The sequence below is a fragment of the Nanorana parkeri genome, unplaced genomic scaffold (assembly GCF_000935625.1).
Source record: "Nanorana parkeri isolate BGI_ZX_2015 unplaced genomic scaffold, ASM93562v1 scaffold1318, whole genome shotgun sequence".
Classification (NCBI taxonomy): Eukaryota; Metazoa; Chordata; class Amphibia; order Anura; family Dicroglossidae; genus Nanorana; species Nanorana parkeri.
The window spans coordinates 142,325-167,648 of NW_017307586.1; the positions used below are offsets into that span (position 1 = coordinate 142,325).

The 25,324-nt window shown below is 42.0% G+C and overlaps 1 protein-coding gene across 2 annotated transcripts in view; it reads right to left on the reverse strand.

Annotated features, from left to right (window-relative positions):
• The window catches only part of ADK (adenosine kinase), a 160,298-nt gene that overhangs the window by 101,566 nt on the left and 33,408 nt on the right, over positions 1-25,324 (reverse strand). For both annotated transcript variants that reach the window (XM_018569297.1, XM_018569298.1), the window contains exons 2-3: positions 14,679-14,753; positions 4,911-4,964 (exon numbers count right to left, since the gene is read on the reverse strand). In XM_018569297.1, coding sequence (XP_018424799.1) covers positions 4,911-4,964; positions 14,679-14,753 — 129 coding nt within the window. The remainder of the gene's footprint in view (positions 1-4,910; positions 4,965-14,678; positions 14,754-25,324) is intronic.

Consider the following 25,324-nt stretch of genomic DNA (forward strand, 5'->3'; position numbering starts at 1 on the left):
AACATTCACTGAACTCTTAAAATTGAAATCAAGCTGATGTAACAGCGTTAGTAAGCTGCAAAACTCTCAAAACAGTAACTTTTTGCTGAGGTTTAGGAATAAAAACAAAAAGTTACTTGTCACAGAGTCCCAACCACAGCCATGGAATAAATGGCTTCTGCTGCTTCCTCTGATGATTACAACCTTCCATTTTAGGATCCAAGTCCAACTGTTTCTCCTCCCACCCCCCCGAAAACCACAAACATGGTGAATTTATAGAAGAGGCAGCCAAATAAATGACAGCAAGGCAACGCCTGTCTAAGGAATGTTTAAAAATAACACCAAGGCACAATTAGCTGTAGTTTCAGCTTTTTATAATAGTGACTAAATTTAAACCAGATTTCAAGACAAAAACGAAAGGAACTAAAATGTTGTATTCAGCAACTACTCAAGTCACTAAAATCTCTGGATTGAGAGAAGGCAGCTCCATGCTAACAGTAGATTAGCAACCTAACTTCAATCTGGAAAGTAAAAGATCACCTTTAGGAAACCCAAACACTTGGCTTCTCTTATTTCCTTCCTTTTTTAGTCTGAGGATAGCAATATTTGATCGGTTTGAAAGATACAATAAAATCTGTTGATTCTGTCAGAAATCTAGTGCTCTGTCTCTGCTGACTGGTAATCGGCCACACATTACATTTCTGGATTTGGGTTTAGACACTTTAACCAGTTGACATCCGCGGTGTTAAACCCCCTTCCCATCCAGGCCATTTTTCAGTAAATAAGGCCGACCATTAAAGAAAAATGTGCTGCAGCAAGAATTGTAAAATGTAACTATACTAAGAATAATGACCTTACATTTAAGTAATTATTAATCTCACACTAACTAGTCAAATGCTCAACTAGAGAACTTTTCACGCTTGTTCTGGTTTCAATTACTGCATTTCCAAAACCTGTTGAATCACCACAGGATGACAGAAAACCCTGCCAAATAAATGAATGCAGGGGCTGTAATCTGAGACCCCATTCTACATGGTTACCACAAAACATGGTAACTCTGAATGATCACAATTATATACCGTATATACTCGAGTATAAGCCGAGATTTTCAGCCCATTTTTTTGGCTGAAAAGTGCCCCTCGGCTTATACTCGAGTCAGCGTCAGGTGTCTTCTTACTTACCTCGCCGAGCGTCGCGTCACTGCTGCTCCGGTGGGCGGCGCTCCGAGCGGGGTCATCTGGCAGTCTCCGGGTCCTAATTTAGGTGGCTGGAAGCCCTGTACCCCCTTTTCCACTTACAGAGCTAGGTTATTTTTCTTTCAAATAAATATTAATGTAATTTTATTGGTATCTATCTACCAGTAGCTGCCTCATTTCCCACCCTCGGCTTATATTCGAGTCAATACTTTTTCCCAGTTTTTTGTGGTAAAATTTAGGTACCTCGGCTTATACTCATATACGGTATGTGTTCTATCCAGACAACAAAACATGCCTATGCTGCATTATTACGCCATGGCGTGTTCCCTCACAGATCACTCATCCCTACAGCACTGCCAGGGGTGATAAAGTATCCAATAGGCCTGATAATTGATTGTTTCTAAACAGGATATAAGCAACTTTGTAAACCTGATAATTAACCAATAAGAAATTTGACACTGGGCTACTCATGAAACGACAACTGACTCTAGCTGGCTATCATGCTCCGATTTGCAGACCATGGTGGACCCCCCCCCCTCCGGATCTCTGGAGCCCAATGCCACTGGGGCACTTTTTGAGAGTGATACCCTGCCCACATGAACTGGATAGAGCGTGCACAGCTTTTGAAATTATGTGCAGAGGTAGTTCTCTGACCCGGCACACTATTTCCACAATCTATAAACTACTGGTGCCCCCCCGCAGGGATATCTTTCTCCTTTTCTTGGTCAAATGGGAAGCAGAATTGAACAGGGAACTGCATGTGCTCACCATCGCCCATAATTACAGAGAAGCTGGGTCCAAAATCCTAAGGCGTTGATATAAGGTTCCCACTGTCTTACACAAGATTAATGGTTCAATTTGTCCTGTGTGCTGGAGATGCGAATCTACCCCAGGTACCTTAGTACACATTTTCTGGTCCTCAAAAGTACGCAGCTTCTGGAACACGGTAGAAGTTGTGAAACACTTGACAATGGTAGATCTGTTAGACTATCCTGCCACCTGCTTATTGTACCTGCCCCAACACTCCCCTGACTAAATATGGATCCTCCCTCACTGTTCACATGATTAACGCCGCCGGGGCATGTATTCCACTGTTATGGAAGTCTCCCCCATCCTCCCCTCTAATCAGATATGGCTCTCCAAAGTAAATGATACCTACAGGATGGCGGACTCGATAGCTTTCCTACAAAAAAAAAAAACTGGAGGGAAAATTAAACTCCACCTGGAGCCCTTGGGTGTGCGTCTGACACATGTCACTATAATTCTCCGCCAGTTTCTGCCCTGCAAGATGGATAGGACTCTGTCAGTAATGATGAAGGTCTCTGCGGCTCCCGTTTCTGGTTGATTTTTACATACTGTTCTCTACACCCCTCTCTTACTCTGTCACCACTTTAACAGCTTTGCAATCTTGTTTACGAGAGGCTATATTGTCTCTCTACATTCCTAGCATTTGACTAGTTAGATGTTCGCTCTCCAAGCTGCATTCCTATACACAAATTGTCTGTCCTGGTCTGGATTCGTGCGATCACCTGGTTATTAATATACGTAATAGAGGTTTTTCTTTGTTTTAGACTTTATGTTGACGAAGCTATAGTTTTTCTATTTGATACATCTGTCTTGGATATCGCTGTACTGTGTTTCGACATGTATATGTTTGTTGTGTTAAGAAATGTAAAAAAAAACAAAAAACGAAAGAAATGACAACTGAAGCACAGTCCCAGCAGATGTGCCAATTCTGCTATGGTAGAGCTTGACCGAGTCAAATGTGTGCTTCTTCTATTTCTTCCAGACCAACTTTGTCCCAGACTGACCTGTTCTTACAACTCTTCCATTGTACAGATTACACTGGTCTACACAGGAGAAAGATTCGGAAATGAAAGTAGCTAAAGGTTACCAGATATTTTACTAATAAAAAGGAAAATGGAACTCCCGAGTAATAATTGGATCCACTTTCCAAGATACAGCTATACAGCTACAGGTGAAAATTGCATCAAAATAATTCAAAATCACGAGGGGGATGTGTGATTATGCGCCATAACTTTTCTGCAATATGTGATACAGCAATGAGAATGGTGCCACACCAATCATTATACATGTATCTTTTTATTGATACCAATAACATAAAACTTTCCATTCATTTATTTGGTTTTCATGTAACATTTTCATGCTTTTTGCATGAAAAACTTGACAAGCTGTAACATCACATTAAACGACAAGGTTCCATCTTTATTCGGTATCTAAACTGCGCTTTTTGGCTTTTCTCTTGTAAACTGCAGTAGGATCATCCCTGGAGAGATTCCAGTAGTAATCGGCAAGCATGGACGGACTCCATTTCGCTTGGTGTCTTTTCTCCATGCCTGTTATACTGTATACTGGTGGAATCTCTCCCCATGCTCATCACTCACTGCCCCACAGATCAAAAGGGAAAATAGTCTAAATGCCCATGCCCAAATGCAGGTTAATAACACCTCCAATTATGCAAATGCAATCAACACCCTGTTGTGACTAACAGATTATGTGGATTGGAGTAACATTCACCATATTTATTCCCAGATAATTTTTTGTACAAGTCATTCTGAATTGAGAAAGCTGGTTGGATGACCAGTGAAACGTCTTCAAGAGAAAAAAAATACAGAAAAGACCAGTTGCCTTGACTTATTTTTTACAGATATACCTAAAAACCTCATGTACTTTTTCTAGTGTTTGGCATTTTACACCTTGCGACAAAACTCAGGTGTGAACAGGGCCCATTGAAATTAATGGGATTTCTTGTGTTTGAGCGCTTTGTCGTGCTTAGCTTTGAGCATCAAAACGCCTAGGTGTGTACAGGGACTTCATGAAATACAAGCTGTAATTACAAGGATGCGTTGCCCAAACATTCGAGTTGAGGTCTGATTTTTCCTTTTTCTTTTTGTTTTACTGTAAAAAGTTTTTTTGGGGGGTTTTTTAGGAACTTACATCTTCAGAAGATAAATGACGGCAAAGCACAGCAGGATGCAAAAGAAACCCCTCTGGCCTACATAGATTAAATCTGAGAAGCAGAGCGGCTCCTGTCTACATACCCCATAGAGATGAATAAAAGAGCTCAACTCTTCTCTTATTTACCTCTATGGAATGGGTATTTAAACCTGCATATTGGAAGACTATATGAAGAAAACTGTGCCCAGCACAGCAAAACGTTGGCCCATGTGGAGGAGAATTATAGGGTCTGACCTTCAAATACTCTCCAAAGAGGAAGAGGTTGAGGTACCAATGTCCTTTTAACACTGGACATTGTTCGCTGTAGAGGAAGCTCACAAATATTTGCAGTGCCTGAGTGTAATGATGCCTGGCATTTACTAGTGACTGCGGATGAACAGTTACATGAAAGACCGGATAGAAAGGGCATTTCATTTTATTCCACACCAATGAAAAACAAACAACTACTTGAAGCTCAGCCCCAATCTACACTACTAGTCAAGAATGGAAAAACACAAGGTTCCAGCTTGGCTAGAATACAAAAAAAATGATACTGTTTTCCTTACTGTAGCGTTTCAGGAAATGTGACAGCAGCCAAGTCATAGCGTGTACCAGACAGATATATTTGCAAACGCTGACTCAATAATTATTTTTTTCCCACTGTTTGTGGTGGATTTAGAGTGTCGCCCATAAAACAGGCAGAGTTAACATGAGATCAATACAGAAAGTTTGACAGGTTAAATGATCATACAGTCAGGAGGAGTCCAATTAACTTACAGCTCCTTGTGTTTGTCTTCAGCCAGAATTTGATCATTAGCCTTCAAGCCATACCTTTAAAAACAGAAATATAGAAGAGGATTAGAGATATGCAATAATAAAAGCTTCTTTAAGTAGAAGTGAATGCACAACACCAAAAGCAGACAGCAATATCATATTTGATCAAAATCCCATTTATTTAGTTACCCCATTATATATATTGGTACCTTTTTCAGAGCTTTTATTCTTCAGTCACGTAATCATGCAGCCTTCCTTTAGCTTCTCTTCCTCAATGTGTGCACACATTTAACCCCTTTGTGACGGGAGACGTACACTATGTCCCCATCACTAAGTTGGGGCTCTGTAATGCCTGTAACCACTGAGAATCAGTGGTTACCGTTTATTAAAAAGGAGAACTATGAGGTGAGTGCTTTTCACTTACCTCATACTTCTAGCCGACCTGTGACAATGAGACTGTCACAGGTCGGCTCAGTAGATCAGGAGCTGAGCGAACACATCCTGGCGTTCGCTCACCTCTCGATCCTGTCACAGCTCTCTGCTGTGACAGGGGAGGGGCTGGATTCCCCCCTCTCCGACAGCGCTGACTGGCGGATCGGACGGGTGAGGGGGCGGGTACAGTTGGCTCTGCCTCTAGATAGGCAGAGCCAGCTGTCACTCATGCAGCTGGGCGGATCCAGACATAATTGTCGGGACCTGATTCAGCGTCTCAGTATACCGCGAGCTGTGGCTCGCGGTATACTGAGCTTAGGGTGACGGAAGGACGCTAGTTTGTGTCCTCCCGTTACCCTGAGAACTATGGGGAAAAGCCTTAACCCCATAGTTCTCCTTTAATGAATGCCTCAGTATTGAAGCATTCATTAATGAAAGAGTTAAGCTTTTATAGACCCCCGATCCCTTTTAGGAATCGGGTGTCTGATCGTGATAGCAGTGCGGTATTTACCACACTTGCTGTCATGGCTTGATAGCTGGTACAGATCGGGATTAGGAAATCCGGATGTGTACCTTTTTATGCTAAATGTTTCAGCATAGAAACATTTAGCAACACAATTCTATGTTGAAACAAAGTTTCAAGCTTCTGATCGTTGTGGGAACAAACAGAAGGCTTTAGTGACATCTGATCCTGAAATGCTGCAGGATCAGTGTGGCAATCCCACGGTATCATTGGGGGTTGTAGTCACCCAGGACTCTCAGCCAGAGGGGCTGAGCAGTTCCAGGAGGCAAGTTAGTTAGTGTACTGGGAAAGAGCTGACTTTGCGGTTCTTCCCGGGATTTCTGTATTTGGCATGGGATCTTGGAACTGGGAGATTTCCGAGAGAATTGGGTGGGATGAAATCTCCATTCCTGAGTCCTTTGTTTAGTTTTGGCCACCACCTAATTGCACACCTGTGCACAGACCTTATGGGAAGGGTGCTGGATAAGGTTTTGGGCTCCAACCGGGAAGAGGAACAGGGATGTTCAGGAGTCAGGAGGCAGGTAGCTGTGTGTGCTAGAGGAGGCTGCGAGAGACATTTACACAGAGTACGTGTGACAACCTGGAGTCGGTGAGACTATGTTCGGTTTGCTGGAATACAACTGGGCTGTGTATTAATTGTTAGTTATGTTTGTGCTCTGGAAGCAATAAAAGACTGTTTTATGCTAAAGTGGCTTCGAGACTGGGGCTTAAGCGCTCATTATCTGTGCTACATACATACAATCTTAAAATGAAAATCTATGCTGCAAATTGGTTTTTCACACTAAGGGGTTAATGTTTTTTAATCCCCCCCCCATATAACAGCGATGTTCAAAAGTATGTCGCTGTTACCAAGTGTGGCATTTCGTGACATTGTATGCCAGGGGACCACTTGGTGATAGGGGATAGAGCATGAGCAAGACAAGCATAAGGAACAATGAATGTCAGATACCAGGTGAACTTATTACTTTGTCCTAAATGGTTAAACTTCAGGAGATCGAGAGATACACATACATATATGTATCAATTGCTGTCCCATTTCAGGCTTGGTCACTGGGAGACAGACTAATCTGCCATGCAGGGCCACAAACCACAATAAAATCCTAACAGAGGTTCTACACCTTTGCCCCGCTCTATAAGAATGCAACTTTTGGCAAAAGCTATACTTAAATACAAGAAAATAGTGGCTTCAAATGTTTAACATTTTAAGGTGAGACAGGGCTAAAAACAAAGTTCAACGCATCTCACTGCATATTTCCGATGAAGATCACCAACAAGCTTTCACTCGCAGATTAAAAGAAAAAAAGAGATTTGGGAGATGAAGTCGGAATCATAATAGGTTTAACTGATTAGACTGGATTAGGAAAGCCTATTTAATTAGCTAAACCAAGCTAAAAAAAAAAAAAAAACTTTGCCCAGGAGCTTAAACAACGGAAACACTGTAAATTGCGACCTGTGAAATTGAAACAATTAATTTTCAAAATACACAACCGGTTATATAAGAAACAAGCTCACAACTCACTAGCACGTAAAGAAAAATATGTAAAGAAAAGCAGACACACAAAAGTCATAATCATTTCTGAGAGAATGCACGCAGACATTAAACAGACTGAGGAGAGGGAGCTGAGAATGGTGCATGTCAGAGGACATTACAATTTTCTCTTATATTAAATATACAAATACCTGGATAGCACATCCCACCTCTAGTGTTTGCTATAAAATAGTAAAAACCTCATGTCAGGTTTTTTTATAACCATGAACCCCCAAGTCAGTCACACTTGAGCATTTGTGTTTTCAGGAGATTGTGAAGCTTTTTTGGAGCTTTTTTCCACAATTTCATGTAGTTTGTAACTGTAAAACATGGTCATTGTGACATCATTTGTTGTCATCCTTGCATCTGTTTTTTGGTGTGGTGTTGTGGTGTCTTGAGCCATCAGACCTCTGAACCTGGGAAAACCTAACACTCAATTTATGCTTCTCAAAATTCTTGTAATGGGACTCACTAAAGTCATAGAGGTTCTTGTGTTCACAGGCCTGAGGTTTTTAGGAGTAGGAAAATGCTTGCATTAACTGTATTAAGGCATTCCCATTAAAATCTATGGGGCCAAACAATTCTTCCTGAAAAAAGAGCTCCTGTACTTTTTCATGCGACAACCTGCAGAAAGGTGCTCAAGTGTGAAAGGGTATCATTGAATATAATGGAAATCTTCATATTGAGCGCAGTCACAATTCAGGGAAATGTGCAAAAAATCCTTCAGGTGTGAATGTGGCCTTAAGCATTCTTCCCTGGCACAGGAAGTAAGGATCAATCTCTTGAACAGGGACACAGCCATCTATTCAAAATTTCTGTCTTTTAACCCTTCTATACGAAAAAAAGTATCAAGTATCAGCTGGGAGTTGGGGTTTAAAGGAAACCTTTAATGAGGAAAATATATAGGCTGCAAGTGCACATATTGCCTTCTGTAAATGCCACTTGCATGCGAGTCATTCTGGCTCATCAGCATTAAAAAAAATGGGGATTACTGATCTGGATTAAAGTTCGGTTCAGCCAGGCTCCCCGTGTTCACGGGTGGGCGGAGGCGTGCATTGAAGTCGATGGCACCGCAGCCACGCGAACACGTGGCACATTAGTGCCTGCGTTCCGGTCCAGTTTGATCTGCAAAAATAGTGTATGCAGCATTTTTGCAAATCGCACTGGACTGGAACGCAGCCACTAATGTGCCATGCGATCGCACTGCGGGTCCGGGCATGGCTGCGTTCCCCTTTACTTCAATGCACTGTCACGCCCTCTTCCGCCCCTGAACGCAGGAAGTCTGCTTGGTTGCTTTCCAGTGCGTTACGGAGGCCGAACACTCTGGAACACTGTTTATCGTGTGAACCGGCCCAAAGAACGCAGCTCAGGAGTTTGGAAGTTTCTATGGCTTAATTTGCTCCATGCATGTTCTTGGTCACTGACTTCATATAAAGCCAGAGAACAAAGCAACTAACATTTTATAGAGATCAGCAATGGCAGACTTACATCCTATGAGCCTACATATTTCTGCAAAGCTTCTAGTATTAAAAATACTAGAAATGAAGACTGTCCTGCAAAGAAGGAGATTGTAAGATACTTATTTGCCCAGTTACCAGCACTGCACACTACATGCACATCAAGAGCAACTGGCGAGGATGTCTTTGAAATAAATGCTGGGCAGGATCACACAATTACTGGAAAAGAGGGGGGGGGGGAGGGAAGGAAAGGAGCTTTGAACCATAATGTGCTAGTATGCTCAGTATATTGGCACATTATGGCAGACTTGGCTGCCAAAGCGATCCTCTTCAGCGCAGCACTCCTCCCTTGCCGGTTTTACTATCTTCTCCTAGGCCTTCTTCCAAATTCCAATTCATCCTCCACTTGATTGGCCAAGCCTTGATGATGCAACTACTGTGCATTCGCATGGGCGTTACTTCATCTTGGCATGGCAGGTCTGTGCGCTGAGATGCCCATATGCAGCACAACATACAGAAGAAAACAAAATTGCTGACAGGTTGAAAGAAAGAAGCTTTCATCATAGAAGAGACTTACAAATTCTCTTCTGCCAATCAGTTTTTGTTTTTTTTGGAAGCTTTACTTCCACTTTATATACATTTAATATTATATACAAATATTACATACATACATACATACATACATACGCAGAGACACACAACCTGTGCAATAAGTCCATCCGTGAAATTTCCTTGCTACTAAATATTCCACGGTCAACAGTTAGTGGTATTATAACAAAGTGGAAGCAACTGGGAACAGCAGCAACTCAGCCACAAAGTGGTAGGCCACGTAACAAATTACAGAGCGGGGTCAGCGCATGTTGAAGCACAAAGTGGGCAGAAGTCGCCAACTGTCTGCAGGGTCAATAGCTACAGACCTCCAAACTTGGTGTGGCCTTCAGATTGGCACAACAACAGTGCATAGAGAGCTTCATGGAATGGGTTTCCATCCTCACCTGTGATCTGTTTGCATGTAATCAGTGGGTGTGTATAAAAGGCCAATTAGTTTCTGGCATCCTGACAGACCCTTGCATCCTTCATCCAGTGCTGCACTAACGTGTCTGGATTCTGAGTCATGGGGAAAGCAAAAGAAATGTCAAAGGACCTGCGTGAAAAGGTAGTTGAACTGTATAGAACAGGAAAGGGATATAAAAAGATATCCAAGGAATTAGGGCTGCAACAACTAAAAGACATAATCGATTATAATCGATTATTGAAAAAGTTGACAACTTTTTCAATCATCGATTAATTAGCTTCCGATTAGTTGGCCCTGTTCACAGCTCCACACACGCTACGCGCCGCACCCCCCTACCCACCTCACGCTCGCCACTGCTAAACCTGCCCGCATCCACGCACCACACGCAGCACCTCCTTCCCGCCTCACGCTCACCGCCCGCCCACATCCACGATCGGCACAGGGATGCGGGGAGAAGGGAGCAGGAGCAGGGGGGGGTGGGACGACAACAGACGATAATGCTCATGATGCACTTTCCCACACATGGTGCTCTATAATGTATTGCTGGGATTTGTATTCCTCTATAGCTGATGGTACATTGTACTGTATATTATACAGAGCATTGTACTATCGGCTATAGAGGAATACAAATCCCAGCAATACATTACACACTGCATGTATAATGTATTGCTGGGATTTGTTGTATTTCTAATTAGCTGGTGGTATTCTGCATTGCGCTGTATAGAGGGCTACAAATCCTAGCAATAACACATTAGACAGCGCAATGCGGAACACCGCCAGCTACAGAGGAGTACAACAAATCCCAGCAATAATACATTATACAGTGGTGCAATGCCAAATACCACTGGCTATTGAGGACTACAAAACCCAGCCATAATACATTATACAGCGCGATGCAGAATACCACCAGCTATAATGTACTATTGCAGGAATTTGTTGTAGTCCTCTATAGCTGGCGGTATTCTGCATTGTGCTGTATAATTTACTATTGCGGGAATTTGTTGTAGTCCTCTATAGCTGGCGGTATTCTGCATTGTGCTGTATAATGTACTATTGCTGGGTTTTGTAGTCCTCTATAGCCGGTGCCATTCTGCATTCATTGCTGTATAATTTTACACTTTTCATTTCACTATATTGCACACCACATTTTTTTTTTCTTTTTTACTTCCACCGCTCCAAGCTTGCTCCTGTGAGGGACTACAATCTCAATACTAACTAGTAGTCCCAATCACTGGAGCCATTTTTAAAAATCAATTTTATCCGATTAGTCGAACTTAATAATCGCCTAATTAATCAATTGTGAAAATAATCGTTAGCTGCAGCTCTACAAGGAATTGAGAATGCCAATCAGCAGTGTTCAAACTCTAATCAAGAAGAAGTGGAACATGAGGGGTTCTGTTGAAACCAAACCACGGTCAGGTAGACCAACTAAACTGTCAGCCACAACTGCCAGGAAAATTGTTCGGGATGCAAAGAAAATTGAGCTTTTCGGCCACAACCATAAAAGCTACATTTGGAGAGGAGTGAACAAGGCCTATGATGAAAAGTACACCATTCCTACTGTGAAACACGGAGGTGGATCGCTGATGTTTTGGGGATGTGTGAGCTACAAAAAGGCACAGGAAAGTTGGTCATAATTGATGGCACGATGAATGCAGTATGTTATCAAAAGATACTGGAGGACAATTTGCATGCATCAGCCCGGAAGCTGCGCATGGGATGTACTTGGACATTCCAACAAGACAATGATCCTAAACACAAAGCCAAGTCAACCTGTCATTGGCTACAGCAGAATAAAGTGAAGGTTCTGGAGTGGCCATCTCAGTCTCCTGACCTCAATATCATTGAGCCACTCTGGGGAGATCTCAAACGTGCAGTTCATGCAAGACAGCCCAAGAATTTACAGGACCTGGAGGCTTTTTGCCAGGAAGAATGGGCAGCTTTACCATCTGAGAAGATAAAGAGCCTCATCCACACATACCACAAAAGACTTCAAGCTGTCATCGATGTTAAAGGGGGCAACACACCGTATTAAGAACTGGGGTATGTAAACTTTTGATCAGGGTCATTTGGGTAGTTTATTGTCATTATGATTGGAAAAGAATAAACACAGTTGATTGATATAAAATGGCTTCAGCCAAACACTAACCATGAGTGACAGAGGTTTTTGTGTTATCATTAATATTCTCTGAAAAATGGCCAGGAAATCATAAATTCTGCCAGGGTATGTATGTATGTATGTATGTATGTATGTATGTATGTATGTATGTATGTATGTATGTATGTATGTATGTGTGCGTGCGTACACACACACAGTATAAGCAACAATTACACACAATGATGTGATCTATTCTCAGTAAAATATGCAAGTAAGGGTTACTGTGCAACGAAAAGCATGATGGGTATATCTTAACAAATGGTATTATACTTTCATCTTTCAAAGTTAAAACATTCATGGGACAGACAATATAGGAATATATAAAAATAAAATATACAATCCCATAATTTCCTAAAATATTTTAAACCAAATGTATAAAAAGACTAAACCAAAAAAAATCAGCCTATTAACGGATATCTAGGGACATATGGACTTCATGCATGTTCATTTTCTAAATGTTCATTAAAAAAAATACATCCTCCTACTCCTCTGGGATTATATTAGAGGCTGCATGTGCGGCTAGAATTGATACGGAGCCACACGAAAATAAACAGGTGCTTCATTTAATAGAAGATAATTATAGACATAATTTTGGCTGTTTCAAACTATAAAAGATTATCTAGCGTATATGATAATTGGCAGCAAGACTGGAATCAAATTCTATGCAAATGTGGGAAATGTAGCATTCATTAAACTGAGCTAGAGGGAATGGAAGAGAAATAACATGGTTGTGAACCTTTACTCCCTTAAATGCATGTAAATGGTTTACAGACCATTACATGTGTTTTTTTCCATAGGATCTTACTGCCAGCAAGTTATTATCCTTTTTTTTTATTATGTCCATGAGCCCTCAATGTTTTAGATGAGGAATACGGAAGAAAGATGAAACATTTCAATTGATTACAAATTCCCAAAAGGCTTGTAATTCTGTGGGAACTGCACCATGAATGTAACTGCAGAAGCATAACCATGTGTCATACGCAGAAAGGACGCTTGGCTGACACTTCGGACACAGCCTAATGTACAGCTGTATGCAATTTACACAAAGTTACATTTGTCCAGACTGCCTTTTTATGCTTCTCCCTGATGCAACCCTGCATGGGCAACAATTGATGTGCTGGTATAGACCCATCCAGCTGATCATTGTTGAGTTGCCTCCACCACTAGCTTTCCCCTCTTCATAAGAACAAGCAAGTCTGCATTGAATGCACACTTGCAAGTTTACAGGGGGGAATTTTTTGAACCACGTTCATTACAACTACTGTTGGACAGCCCAAAGCTTTGAAGGTATCTTAGGATTTTTAAGCATGGCAATGGCACGTGTTGCAAGTACAAATGGTTTAAAAGGAGAACTATGGGGTCAGGGCTTTTCCCCATAGTTCTACTTAGGGTAACGGGAGGACACAAACTAGCGTCCTCCCGTTACCCTAAGCTCAGTATACCGCGAGCTGCAGCTCGCGGTATACTGAGACGCCGGAGCGCATCCAGACATCGATGTCGAGATCCGCCCAGCTGCGTGAGTGACAGCTGGCTCTGCCCATCTAGAGGCAGAGCCAGCTGTACCCGCCACCTCCCCCGTCCGTTCCGCACCATTATTAAATGTAAAAACTTTCATCTGCATATCATAAGGTTTATATAGAAGACATCTGGCTGGACAGCATGATCTTAAATGGCAAAAACTGGTTTATTTTAAGAATAGATACTCTATGGGAAACATGCACATTTCTTTTATGATCATCATTGCAATGGCTAATTTACCAAACAGACCTATGGAAATCAAGTAATGTCTGTCCACCCAAATAAAGAGGACTGTATAAGATCACCTAATAGTATTTGCAGTGTTTTTAGTTACATGGGAAATCCCAGTAACACCTCTTTAACCTGATGGTTATTTTTTATTTATACACAGCTGCTATAGTAAAGCTGTGCCTTGGTACAGGCACTGCAAGATGCCTACTTGCATAGGTCCTGTAAAAGCATCCGATCCTTCAAAATCAGGTGCTGCATGTCAGGAAAAAATAACCAGATCTGTTACTAGTTGCTATGAAGTCTGCCAATCTTGGCTCTGGCCACCTCTCTATTAAATCAATAACATGCTTTAGCCAATAGGTAGGCAAGAACTGGATTGGCCAGGATAGCTAAAATAATCACCAATGCAGGGTTTACCTGTGCACAATATAAAAAAAAAATGAATTACAGCAATTTAAGAACTAAAGAAGAACTCTGGGCATAAATTCTTAACCCTTGCAGTGTGGCTACCCCTGCACTGCAAGGGTTAAGTGCTTGATTTCATCTAGAGAGTAAACAAAGATATACTCCCCTGACCTCTGAGGCGGCTGGCTGTTGAACCACTCTTCCAGCAGCTCTACCCAGCCCTTCTGGCAGTCTATGTCCTGTGAGTCATCATGTCCTATACGGTGTATAGGATGCAAGGACACCGAGGGACATTCCATCGCTGGAGCTTGGAGGAGGGGACGGGGAAGAAGGACCAGTGTAACAGCCAGCTCGATCCAAGGTTGAGGCGAGTATTTTGTTATTCAACTATCTAGATGAAAAAAGTTGCACTTAGCCCTTGCTTTGCAGGGGTAGCAAGGGTTAAGGACAGTAAAAAATAAACAAAATGAAACCATGTACATTTAAACAAAAATATTTACATACTTGTCAAGAAAGTCCTTGTCCACCACAGCACAAATGTCGAGAAGAGGGTTGCCCATCCCAAACAGAATATTTTCACTGCAAAAAAAGAAAAAATAAGTAGATTATAAAACAAATGTATACGGATTTCCAGGGTAAATTACAGTGAACTTGTACTTGTGGGCAATGTAAGGTGTCTACTGAATAGCAGAGAGTAAGCTTGCTATACACTTGCCTTTAACAAATATTCCCACCTGCTGCAAGAGCCCCAGAAACTCCGTCCTTCTCTTCCATCTCTGATAGGGGAGGCAGAGGGTATTGTCAACCGTTACCCCTGCCCAAAACTACCAGGGTTCATTGGGATACATCATGCTTACTGTGCCAGCTTTTAAAAAACGTTGTCTTTTATTAGCAATACAGTTTCAGGCGGACATAAAAATATGCAACATATGTAGCGTTCCTCGAAGAAGAGTATTCATAAGTCTACCCATTGTTACATCACATGATGCTGACAAGATCATTACTATTTACCAATAAGTGCAAGTACTAAGGCGGTATAATCAATCAAAAAATATTAACAGGGCATGGCAACATGACAGACACTGATAGATTAAAATATATGTAAACCCAATACTGTTAATAGATGTTAAAGGGTGTCCCTGCCTTCCGATTAGGATCCTGTACGGCCACATGGGCTTAAGATGGACACTACAAATGCCAATTTTAAAGCACTTTAAAAATTCATGCTGCGCTATCAAGAAACTCTCCCTGAAAACGGTCATGGAGCTGAACAAGCCTGTAGACAGAAAACGTCTTTAAAGAAACTGCAGGAGGTCAGCAGCATTGAGATGAAAGGAAAAAAAAAAAAAGGAAATCAATCTTATTAAAAGTGCATTATACACAACCCTTTGGCAAGGTCATTTAGGTGTTAAATCTAGAACATAGAATTTAATATAATACAGTCTAACTTAGCAAAGATGATCAAATAAAATAGAGCAAAAGTGAGAGAAAAAAATCATGTTGTTTTGCCAGAAACTATGGCTTAACCATGGGTGACAAAACAAGTGTAGTATATACCATGTGACAAACAAAACCACCTATTACTTGACATCAGCAATGCCATGTCACATGACTAGACAGGTAGCATGTCCAGGCTCCCCATCGCCTTTCATTTTCCTAAATATAATAAAAACAACTTTCAGGTTCTACATAATGCACAATTGGCACTAAGTAATCATTAATAAAAAAATAAAAATGTAATGATTTAAGAGCAAGCAGTGCAAGTACCTCAATTTGACCTGCTATCAGCCTCTTGCAGTCCCCATATAGCAGGGCTGGATTTGAGGAAGCAGCAGCGGCACAAGGACGCAATCAGTTAACGTGCCGACAAGAAGCAATGCAATAGCAAGGGAAAAAACGCAGAGTGACAGAGAGATAAGCCCATCAATGTGCTGCTTTGCCTTTCACTGTTCAGTCACATGTTGGGCTGGTCCAGGATGACCTGGGCTCAGAAGACGTTAAAATAATACTGGCCATCAGACAGAGGACATCTACTTGGAAAATGCAGCAAAAGCTGGATTTTTTATTCATGTATTAAAAGGCTATTCCTTTTTTTTTCCTGGCGTTTTGATTAAGGCCCCAGTCACACTGAGCGGATTGCAAATCAATTGTAATTTTGCGCGCTATTGCGCGTTTTACAGTGCACATGTTTGCATTGGGCTGAGTACAACCGTGCGACATCCGCTCCAAAGAATGGTCCTGCACAAGCAATGCGCGCCAGTGATGAGCACAGCTCCATTGACTTGCATTGGAGAGCAATATCGCGCTGCAAAAATGTGCGCTATCGCACAGAAATTTGCGCGATAAAACGCTCAGTGTGAATGGGGCCTTAAAGTCTATTTCCACTTTTGCAGCCAATTTGGGAGAACATCTACTTAATATTTGTTACAAGTTACCAAAAACAGCATAACAAAAAATTAAAAGCTGCATCTCACCATTTTTTTTTAGATGTCCTTTCTGCCATTTCCAGGACAGAAAAATCCTGCTTAGTTCTCACTGCCTGGGGAGGTTGCAGGGAGGTTTATTTCCAATAATTCATCCCGTCTCTATCAGGTTGGCCGATTTCACTATCACATGTAAACTAGATGAGCAGGTCTGTCCTAACAAAAGGTTAAAGCCCTTGAAGACCTTGTATGTTAATGAGTTCAGTCTGTCCCAAGTCTTTCTATTAAGAGTTTCCAGTTAGTGAAATTGAGATGGGAGCATCATCACTTTACCTCATGGTGATAATGGAGAGGAGACAGACAGCCATCACAACCTCTTAGAGCAGCGGTCTCAAAGTACCGGCCCAACTCCGGCCCGCGAGCCGGTACCAAGTAGCCCGCAGCCAGCTGACAAGTCGGGCACACTGTCACGGGCCGCATGCCCGACTTGCGGGAGCAGCTACACGGTCTGCATCTCAGACGGATACAGACCTGTTCCTGTCAGCTCAGGCTGGAGCTGTCAGTTCTGAGCTGTGGCCGAATGATGGATCATTAGTAAGGTCTAGTGCAGACCTTACTAATGATCACTGCTAGATCACCCGGGAATGACGATGTGCCTCCTCCCTGCACGGATGAAAGCAGGTGAGGGGGCTTGGAAGGAGAGGAGGAAGTTTATGATGTCTGCTGGGGGGCTTGGGAGGGAGGGGGGAAGGTTATTATTATATGTGCTGGGGGGCAGTGTATTAAATGTGTACAGGTGCGATTATGGATTCCTGTGTCACAAACTTGCTTTTCCTGCAGCAGGAATCCCTAATCTGCAATTAACATGCAGCAACTGTCACCCATTCAAATTAATGATCGGGTGACAGCCGCTGCATGTACACGCCTGCACACCGCATGTAAAATGGTATGTTATATGATTACATGCAGTTACAAAAACAATCACTATCCCTGGATAAACAATTGTGAAACCAGGGATAATGACAGATTCCTAACTGCATGTAATCCTTTCACATGATTACATGCGGTGTGCATGCGTTTACACGCAGCAGCTGTCACCCGATCATTAATTTGAATGGGTGGCAGTTGCCGCTTGTAACATATGCATACATTAACACTGATACCGTATATAGTAGCGGCCCCCACTCGACTAAAAAATCCGTCCAGTGGCGCCCGACTAAATTGAGTTTGAGACCCCTGTCTTAGCGGTTGTTACACTAATAGGAAGTTCATGTGAGAAACAAAAGATACGTTGTATGTTCTGCAAAATATATGTCTGCTTGGATTTTTTCCATCTCCCCACACAGTATTTTCAGATTTACATGCGGAATTGCTGACTCTAGTTGCTGTGTTTATCAATTACAATGAGCACACCTGAACATGAACCCTCACCCAACCTGAACCCATAGCAGAAACGCCTTCAGGGCCCATACACATTGAGTTGTGGTAACGCACACATGACATGCCATAGGGCATTACGGTGCCAATTATTTTAAATAGCACCCCAAAGCAGAAAGGCAACACACCTGCGTGCACACACAACTCATGCCAATGCAACACAGTGCATGGGAGTTGGAAAAAAGAATATACGACACCTACATTCTTTAACACGTTTTGGATGCACTGGCAACCAACTATTTCAATGCACAACAAAAATTTATGTGGGCCCGTATTATGATCATGGAAGGTAATACACAGGTAGATAAAACAATGGAAATTAGACACATTTCCTCAAATAATTGAAAAAAAAAAAAAAAAATACAAAAACCAAAACAAAGCTTAAGTGTTCATTTAACCCTGAATTAATCTGCTGGGGAGAAAAACAAAATGTAAAAAAGGTAAGACTATGCCATAGAAGCAATATTTCAGAAAACCCCAATCTCTAAAAAAGGGCCTGTTTACACTATAGCATTGTTCTAAACGCACACCATCTGTGAGTTTAGCACATGCTATCGCACGGCATGCTACATGTGTTGGCATTTATTTGAATGGCACCCCAACACATCCCAGCAAGCGTTGCAGCACGCAGAACCGCAATACCGTGCTGTGCAATACTGTACACTAGACGCACAAGTCCCATGCATTAGCACAATGCTATGTTGTGAAAAGGCTCTACCCGTCACATTATACTAAAGCTGGGTATACACAAAGTAGATTTCAGCCAATTCTCCATGAACTAAACAAAATTCACTCAGTGGATGGCCCTATATGCAGGCCCCTGTCGGACATCCTTTGACTGGGAAATCTAAGGAGTCGGGCGGAAAATTGTCAGCCTGGTCAGATGCAGGAACTGTTCCAAGTTATTAGACAGCCAATGGTCTGGACTGTGAAAAGACAATAGCTGCAGAGGGAGATTCCTCCATCCACACTGTTCAGGGTGGCTTAGTGGTTAACCCTTCAGCATTGCAGCACTGGGGGTCCCCGTTTTGAATTAAAGTATGGACACCATCATGAATGTTCTCCCTGTGCTTGTGTGGGTTTCCTCCAGGTGCTCCTGTTTCCTCCAACACTCCAAAAGACGTGTTGGAAGGTTGACTCCTGTCTAAATCAGCCCTTGTATATATGCATGTTACATAGGGACTTTCGACTGTATGCTCCTTGAGGGCAGGGACTGATGTGAATGTGCACAATGTAAAGCGCTGTGCAGATTGTCAGCACTACATAAAGGAAACGCACTGGCATGCTTTCTGTGACTTTGCAATAATATGGGACATGGTCTCACACCTTGGTCACATGGCCTTCAGCTTGTAGAACATCAAGCTTTTTCAAAACTTCAGGCAAGCTTGAAGCAAGTTTTGTAGAAAGCCTTTACAGCCAGTACAGGGAAGTTTAACAGATCCCTATGACGTTCTGGCTGTCATGTGAAACAAGCTGCTAGCAGGCTTCAGTACTATACACACTGTTTATATACAAGCTAATGTCTGTGTAAACAAGGAATAAATCAGTGCTGAATACATTAAAAATCCATGACTGGCGCCATGGGGGGGCCTGGCTCGGATTTGTCTCCAAAAAAAGGCAAGTATTTTTGTCCTTCTGTTTCCCTTATCTAGCCTTCCTAGCAAGCAAGCCAGCCGACATAGCTTTAAAGCACAGCTCCCGGCCATTTTAAATACTTAAGGCCAAAATCACACTTTATGTTATGGTGTCAATGATTTTTGAATGGAACCACAATAGACTATAGCAGCACAGCTACAACGGACACACATTATAGAATACCACAATGCACGATATACACCCAATGTTCTGCCCGAGATAAACCGCAGTGTGACGTTATGATCCTTATCGGTCAGAAAAACCTTTTCGGTTTGCCCATCTAATCCTGGTTTGCAGCCAAGCATCAACCAACTACCTTCCCAAAAGAAAAGGCTTACTTAAAGTGTATTTCCACTTTCTCAGCCAAATTTGGATAACACTTATTTTATATTTGTTACATGTTTCCATTCACATCGCTTAAACTCAACAATGTTTAAATTGCTTTTACTTAGGTTAGAGTTTCTCGGCTCCTTAAGAGTTAAACATTTTTGCTTCTCATTTTGTAATGTTAAGAGGGGTTACATAGTATTTGAGGTTGAATAAAGACATATGTCCATCAAGTCCAACCTATTTGTGTATGTGTGTATGGTCCTATGGGTGTGTAGTATGTATAGGTCCCTGTGTGTTCTCAATCTTAAGGGTACTTGTACCCCTGTATATTACAGTCCCTGAGGAAATCGTCCAATCGCTTCTTGAATGATTCCACACGCTCAGCCGAAATCACAGCATGTGGGAGCGAGTTCCAGACCTTGACCGATCTGAGAAGAAACCCCTTCGCCCCTTGCGCTGAAATGTTTTCTCCACCAATTTTAAGTTGTGGCCTCTCGTCCTTGTCATGGAGTTAATTGTAAAAAGTTTGCTGCTAATGTTGCTATCCCCGGTAAACATTTTATACATAAAAATCAAGGCCCCCCCTTAATCTCCTTACTTCCAAGGAGAACATGTTTAATTTTAGTAGCCTGTTCTCATAACTCAGGTCCTCCGTCCCCTTTATGAGTTTGGTTGCCCTCCTCTGGACTCTTTCCAGTTCAAGGACATCCCCTCTGTTCACTGGTGCCCAAAACTGGTCCGCAAACTCCAGATGGAGGCCGAACCAGTGATCTATAAAGTGGTTAAAAGATTAAATTCCTGGTTTTAATTCAAAATGTTAATGATAGATAATAAAGAAACCCAATCGTCAAATTTTAGTCCCAAGTCTTTCTATAAAGATACGTCACTGTGAAGGTGCTGAGAAAAACCAGGAATCAGTCACATTCTAAATGTTTAAAAAACATTGGGAATATCAACTGACCATTTTTCAACTCATTACATTTTCATATGAAATTTCAAAGAGAAAAAGTCAAAAGGTATCTGGGTATAAGAAGTCACATAACCAAAACAGGAAAAAAGACAAGTCAAGTCACCCAGCATTACAGAGAAAAAGGATAATGATGAGCCAACATTAAGGCAGGTTGCATGTAATGACATAATAGGAATAATGAGGGGAACAAGGTAAGCAATGTAAAGGTTAGTGTGATAAGATAAGTATTAGACTTATTGATCCCATAGTAATTATGTGGTTACCTGTGCAATAGGGCAGTCAGTGGAAGAAGTAAAACGTATGAGCAAGGAAAGTAGGGAACAAAATCAGTTTTCACCCATGGGGCACAGACTTATTGAATTTATATAGGTTGTCCAATTGTGCCTGAATTTTGTCATTGATCAGGGTCAAAGTGATGTGGACCTCAACTTTTTTTTTTTTTTTGGCATAGGTTAGGACTGTTCCAGGCATTAGTGATAGTCTGCTTGGTTACTGCAAACAGTTTAGATTGGGTCGAGCGGATTTGTTTGTTTTAATAATGAATTGCTTTACATGGATCCCTAACCAATGGTCTTTCAATAATAATAGCAGCTATAGTTTGGTATACTCCTAACTGATCATTTTTACTGGGATGTGCTATCCATGCTTTATTATACTCTACGGTAGGCCATAATATTGTATATGGGTACTACAAAACAAACATAAAAACGTCAACAATGCACTGTAACGCAACATAGCCAAAAGTACAGTCATTTTTCTTTGCACAAATCACAAGTATTGCACTGTTCTCTAAATAAAGCTTGATTTCAATATTTATTCACCACCGTGGTTTGGTTAAAAGGAGAACTATGAGGCGAGTGTTTTTCACTCACCTCATAGTTCTAGCCGACCTGTGACAATGAGACTGTCACAGGTCGGCTCAGTAGATTGGGAGGTGAGCGAACACATACCGGGTTCGCTCGTCTCTCGATCCTGTCACGGCTCTCTGCCGTGACAGGGGGAGGGGCTGGATTCCCCTCTCCCCCGCTCTGCCAGCACTGGCTGGCGGAACAGACGGGGGAGGGGGCGGGTACAGCTGGCTCTGCCTCTAGATGGGCAGAGCCAGCTGTCACTCACGCAGCTGGGCGGATCCCGTCATCTAAGTCGTGATCCGCTCCGGCGTCTCAGTATACCGCGAGCTGTAGCTCGCGGTATACTGAGCTTAGGGTAACGGGAGGACTCTAGTTTGTGTCCTCCCGTTACCCTAAGGAGAACTATCGGGAAAAACACTGACCCCATAGTTCTCCTTTAACAAGTTTATCAATAAAGATTTCATAGGCAAAGCAAAGAGATGCTTGGTAGGTAAAATAGGATTTCTTCTATAGCAGGTCCATTAACTTAAAAGGTTATAGTTTACAATCATAAACATGTTTATGAAGCCAAAACATGAAAATATGCAATATACATTATTGCCAAAAGTAAAGAACAATCAAATCAGGCATGAAACAGATCTTTGTGCCTTACAATGCTCATTTAATCCCAATGCCAGGCCCATCAAATGGCAGTAAAAGCTTTAAGTTAGTTAAAGAAACATTTTCATTTTCAGCCATTTGTGCTCCTCTGATCAGGAGAAGCCGAGCCTGGGATCAGTAGGTCCATAGGACTGTAAAATTATTAAAGCAGTGTGCTCTTGTCACTTTCTATTAGGCATGGGGTATAAGCAAATGCTACAGAAACTGTCTCCTTGAGGTCTTTTCCCATCACAGCTCCATGGCAACATTGCCTTATCAGCGTTTCACATAATAACACTGACTATTCAATTGATGTTCATCACTGTAGCTTTGGGCAAACAGGTCTTTGGAGATTTAAAGAACTGCCATCTACAAAAGTAGTAAGTATACCAGGCAGTACGAGATTAGGGCCCAGGCCAACATATAATAAATACACTATATTGCCAAAGGTATTGTGACAGCCCTCCAAATTATTGGATTGCTACTAAATATTCCACGGTCAACGGTTAGTGGTATTATAACACAATGGAAGCAACTGGGAACAACAGCAACTCAGCCATTAAGTGGTAGGCCACGTAAAATTACAGAGCGGGGTCAGCGCATGCTGAAGCACAAAGTGTACAGAAGTCTGCAGAGTCAATAGCTACATACCTCCACACTTCATGTGGCCTTCAAATTGGCACAACAACAGTGCGTAGAGAGCTACATGGAATGGGTTTCCATGGCCAAGGAGATGCATCCAAGCCTTACATCACCAAGTGCAATGCAAAGCGGCGGATGCAGTGGTGTAAAGCACGCCGCCACTGGACTTTAGAGAAGTGGAGACGTGTTCTCTGGAGTGACTAATCACGCTTCTCTGTCTGGCAATCCGATGGACGTGTCTGGGTTTGGCAGTTGCAAGGAGAACAATACTTGCCTGACTGTATTGTGCCAAGTGTACAGTTTGGTGGAGGGGGGATTATGGTGTGGGGTTGAGCTTGGCCCCTTAGTTCCAGTGAAGGGAACTCTTAAGGCATCAGCACACCAAGACATTTTGAACAATTTCATGCTCCAGACAGTTTTGGGGATGGCCCCTTCCTGTTCCAACCTGACTGCGCACCAGTGCACAAAAGCAAGATCCATAAAGACATGGATAAGCGAGTTTGGGGTGGAGGAACTTGACTGGCCTGCACAGAGTCCTGTCCTCAACCCGATAGAACACCTTTGGAATAATTTAGAGCGGAGACCGTGAGCCCGGCCTTCTCGTCCAACATTAGTACCTGACCTCACAAATGTGCTTCTGGAAGAATGGTGAAACATTCCCATAGACACATTCCTAAACCTTGCGAACGCCTTCCCAGAGGAGTTGAAGCTGTTAAAGATGCGAAGGGTGGGCCAACTCAATATTGAACACTATGGGCTAAGACTGGGATGCCATTAAAGTTCATGTGCATATAAAGGCCGGTGTCCCAATACTTTTGGCAATCTAATGTACTTCTGCACAGCCAACCTTTGATTCCATCATTGTACTCAATGCAACGTAGCTGCTTCACCGCTGCCAACCCACAATCTGTGAAAGAACGTCCCCTAGCATGATGCACATTTATAGACTCATCAGAATGTACTAGATCCCATCGCACTCCTGACCGGAAAGAGCCCAAAACGAAAAACTGGGGGGTGCCGAAAGTGACGGCGGATGCCTCCGCACATCAAATGCAAATACCATAAAAAGTCACTGGCACTCTGTTTGTAGATAGCAGTTAATCTCCTTTATTGACTGAATATCTACAAACGGAGTGCGAGTGACTTTATGGTCTTTACATTCATAAACGTTTCCCCTTTAAGAGCTAGCAGATGAAGCTTCGCACGGCTGCTGACTCAATCTGTCACTGTTCGTGTCCCCACTGACAATCGGCAACTACAAAGTGTGGTTCACAATAATGTCATCACTATCGATCACACACAGGCCATAGGGTTCATTAGGCCAAAAAACAAAAAAAACAAAACAACCTTCAGCCTGTAACACATGCCAATTCTGCTAAACTTGCCCTGGCCATTTAGGCATTAATGACCTCTGGCAGGAACTGGTTAGAGCATGTAATGGCCAACAATTAACTTATTTGCTCCCTTTTGGTCTGCTAAATAGATAGTTGTTACAGCGGTTTGGCAATCGATCAAAAATGAAGTAGGTAGGGCTAAAAACCATGATTTTAGGAATTAAGAGTTGTGTTGTCGTGTCAAAAGAGAAAAGGAGTAAACTATCATTCTGGCACATCTATACTGCCACATTGTTTAAAGCAATGAATCATGGGAAAATGAGCACGTGTTGAAAATGTGTCTTTCTTCCCATTTTGCCTTCACACACACTCAAAGAATTAAGAATGTGCCCACAGTTTTCCTATCCCAGAAATGTTGCGCCTTATCCTTGCCCCATTTCCAGACACATACTGCAATAGGAGCGGTCTAAAAGGAAAAATGTGGTCTGGGAAATGAAGCCCCATTATAATTTTAAGATTTTAAAGCCATTTACACCTTTGTGGGTCATTAAAAAAAAAAAAAAGTCTGCAATTACCCCAGTATATTCTGTACATTAAACCAGTGTTTTTCAACCTTTTTTGTGCAAAGGCACACTTTTTTCATGAAAAAAATCACGAGGCACACCACCATTAGAAAATGTTAAAAAATTTTACCTCTGTGCCTATATTGACTATATATAAAGTAATTCTCTTGAATAGGAATCAAATAAAACACAAATAAATTATTTTATAATTACTTTATTATGAAATAATAAAGTATTTTATAATTGTTCATATTTCTGTTCAATCCATGACTTAACTTCACACTTCACACAAATACGTTTTAAATTCAAACTGTTGCACTGACGTA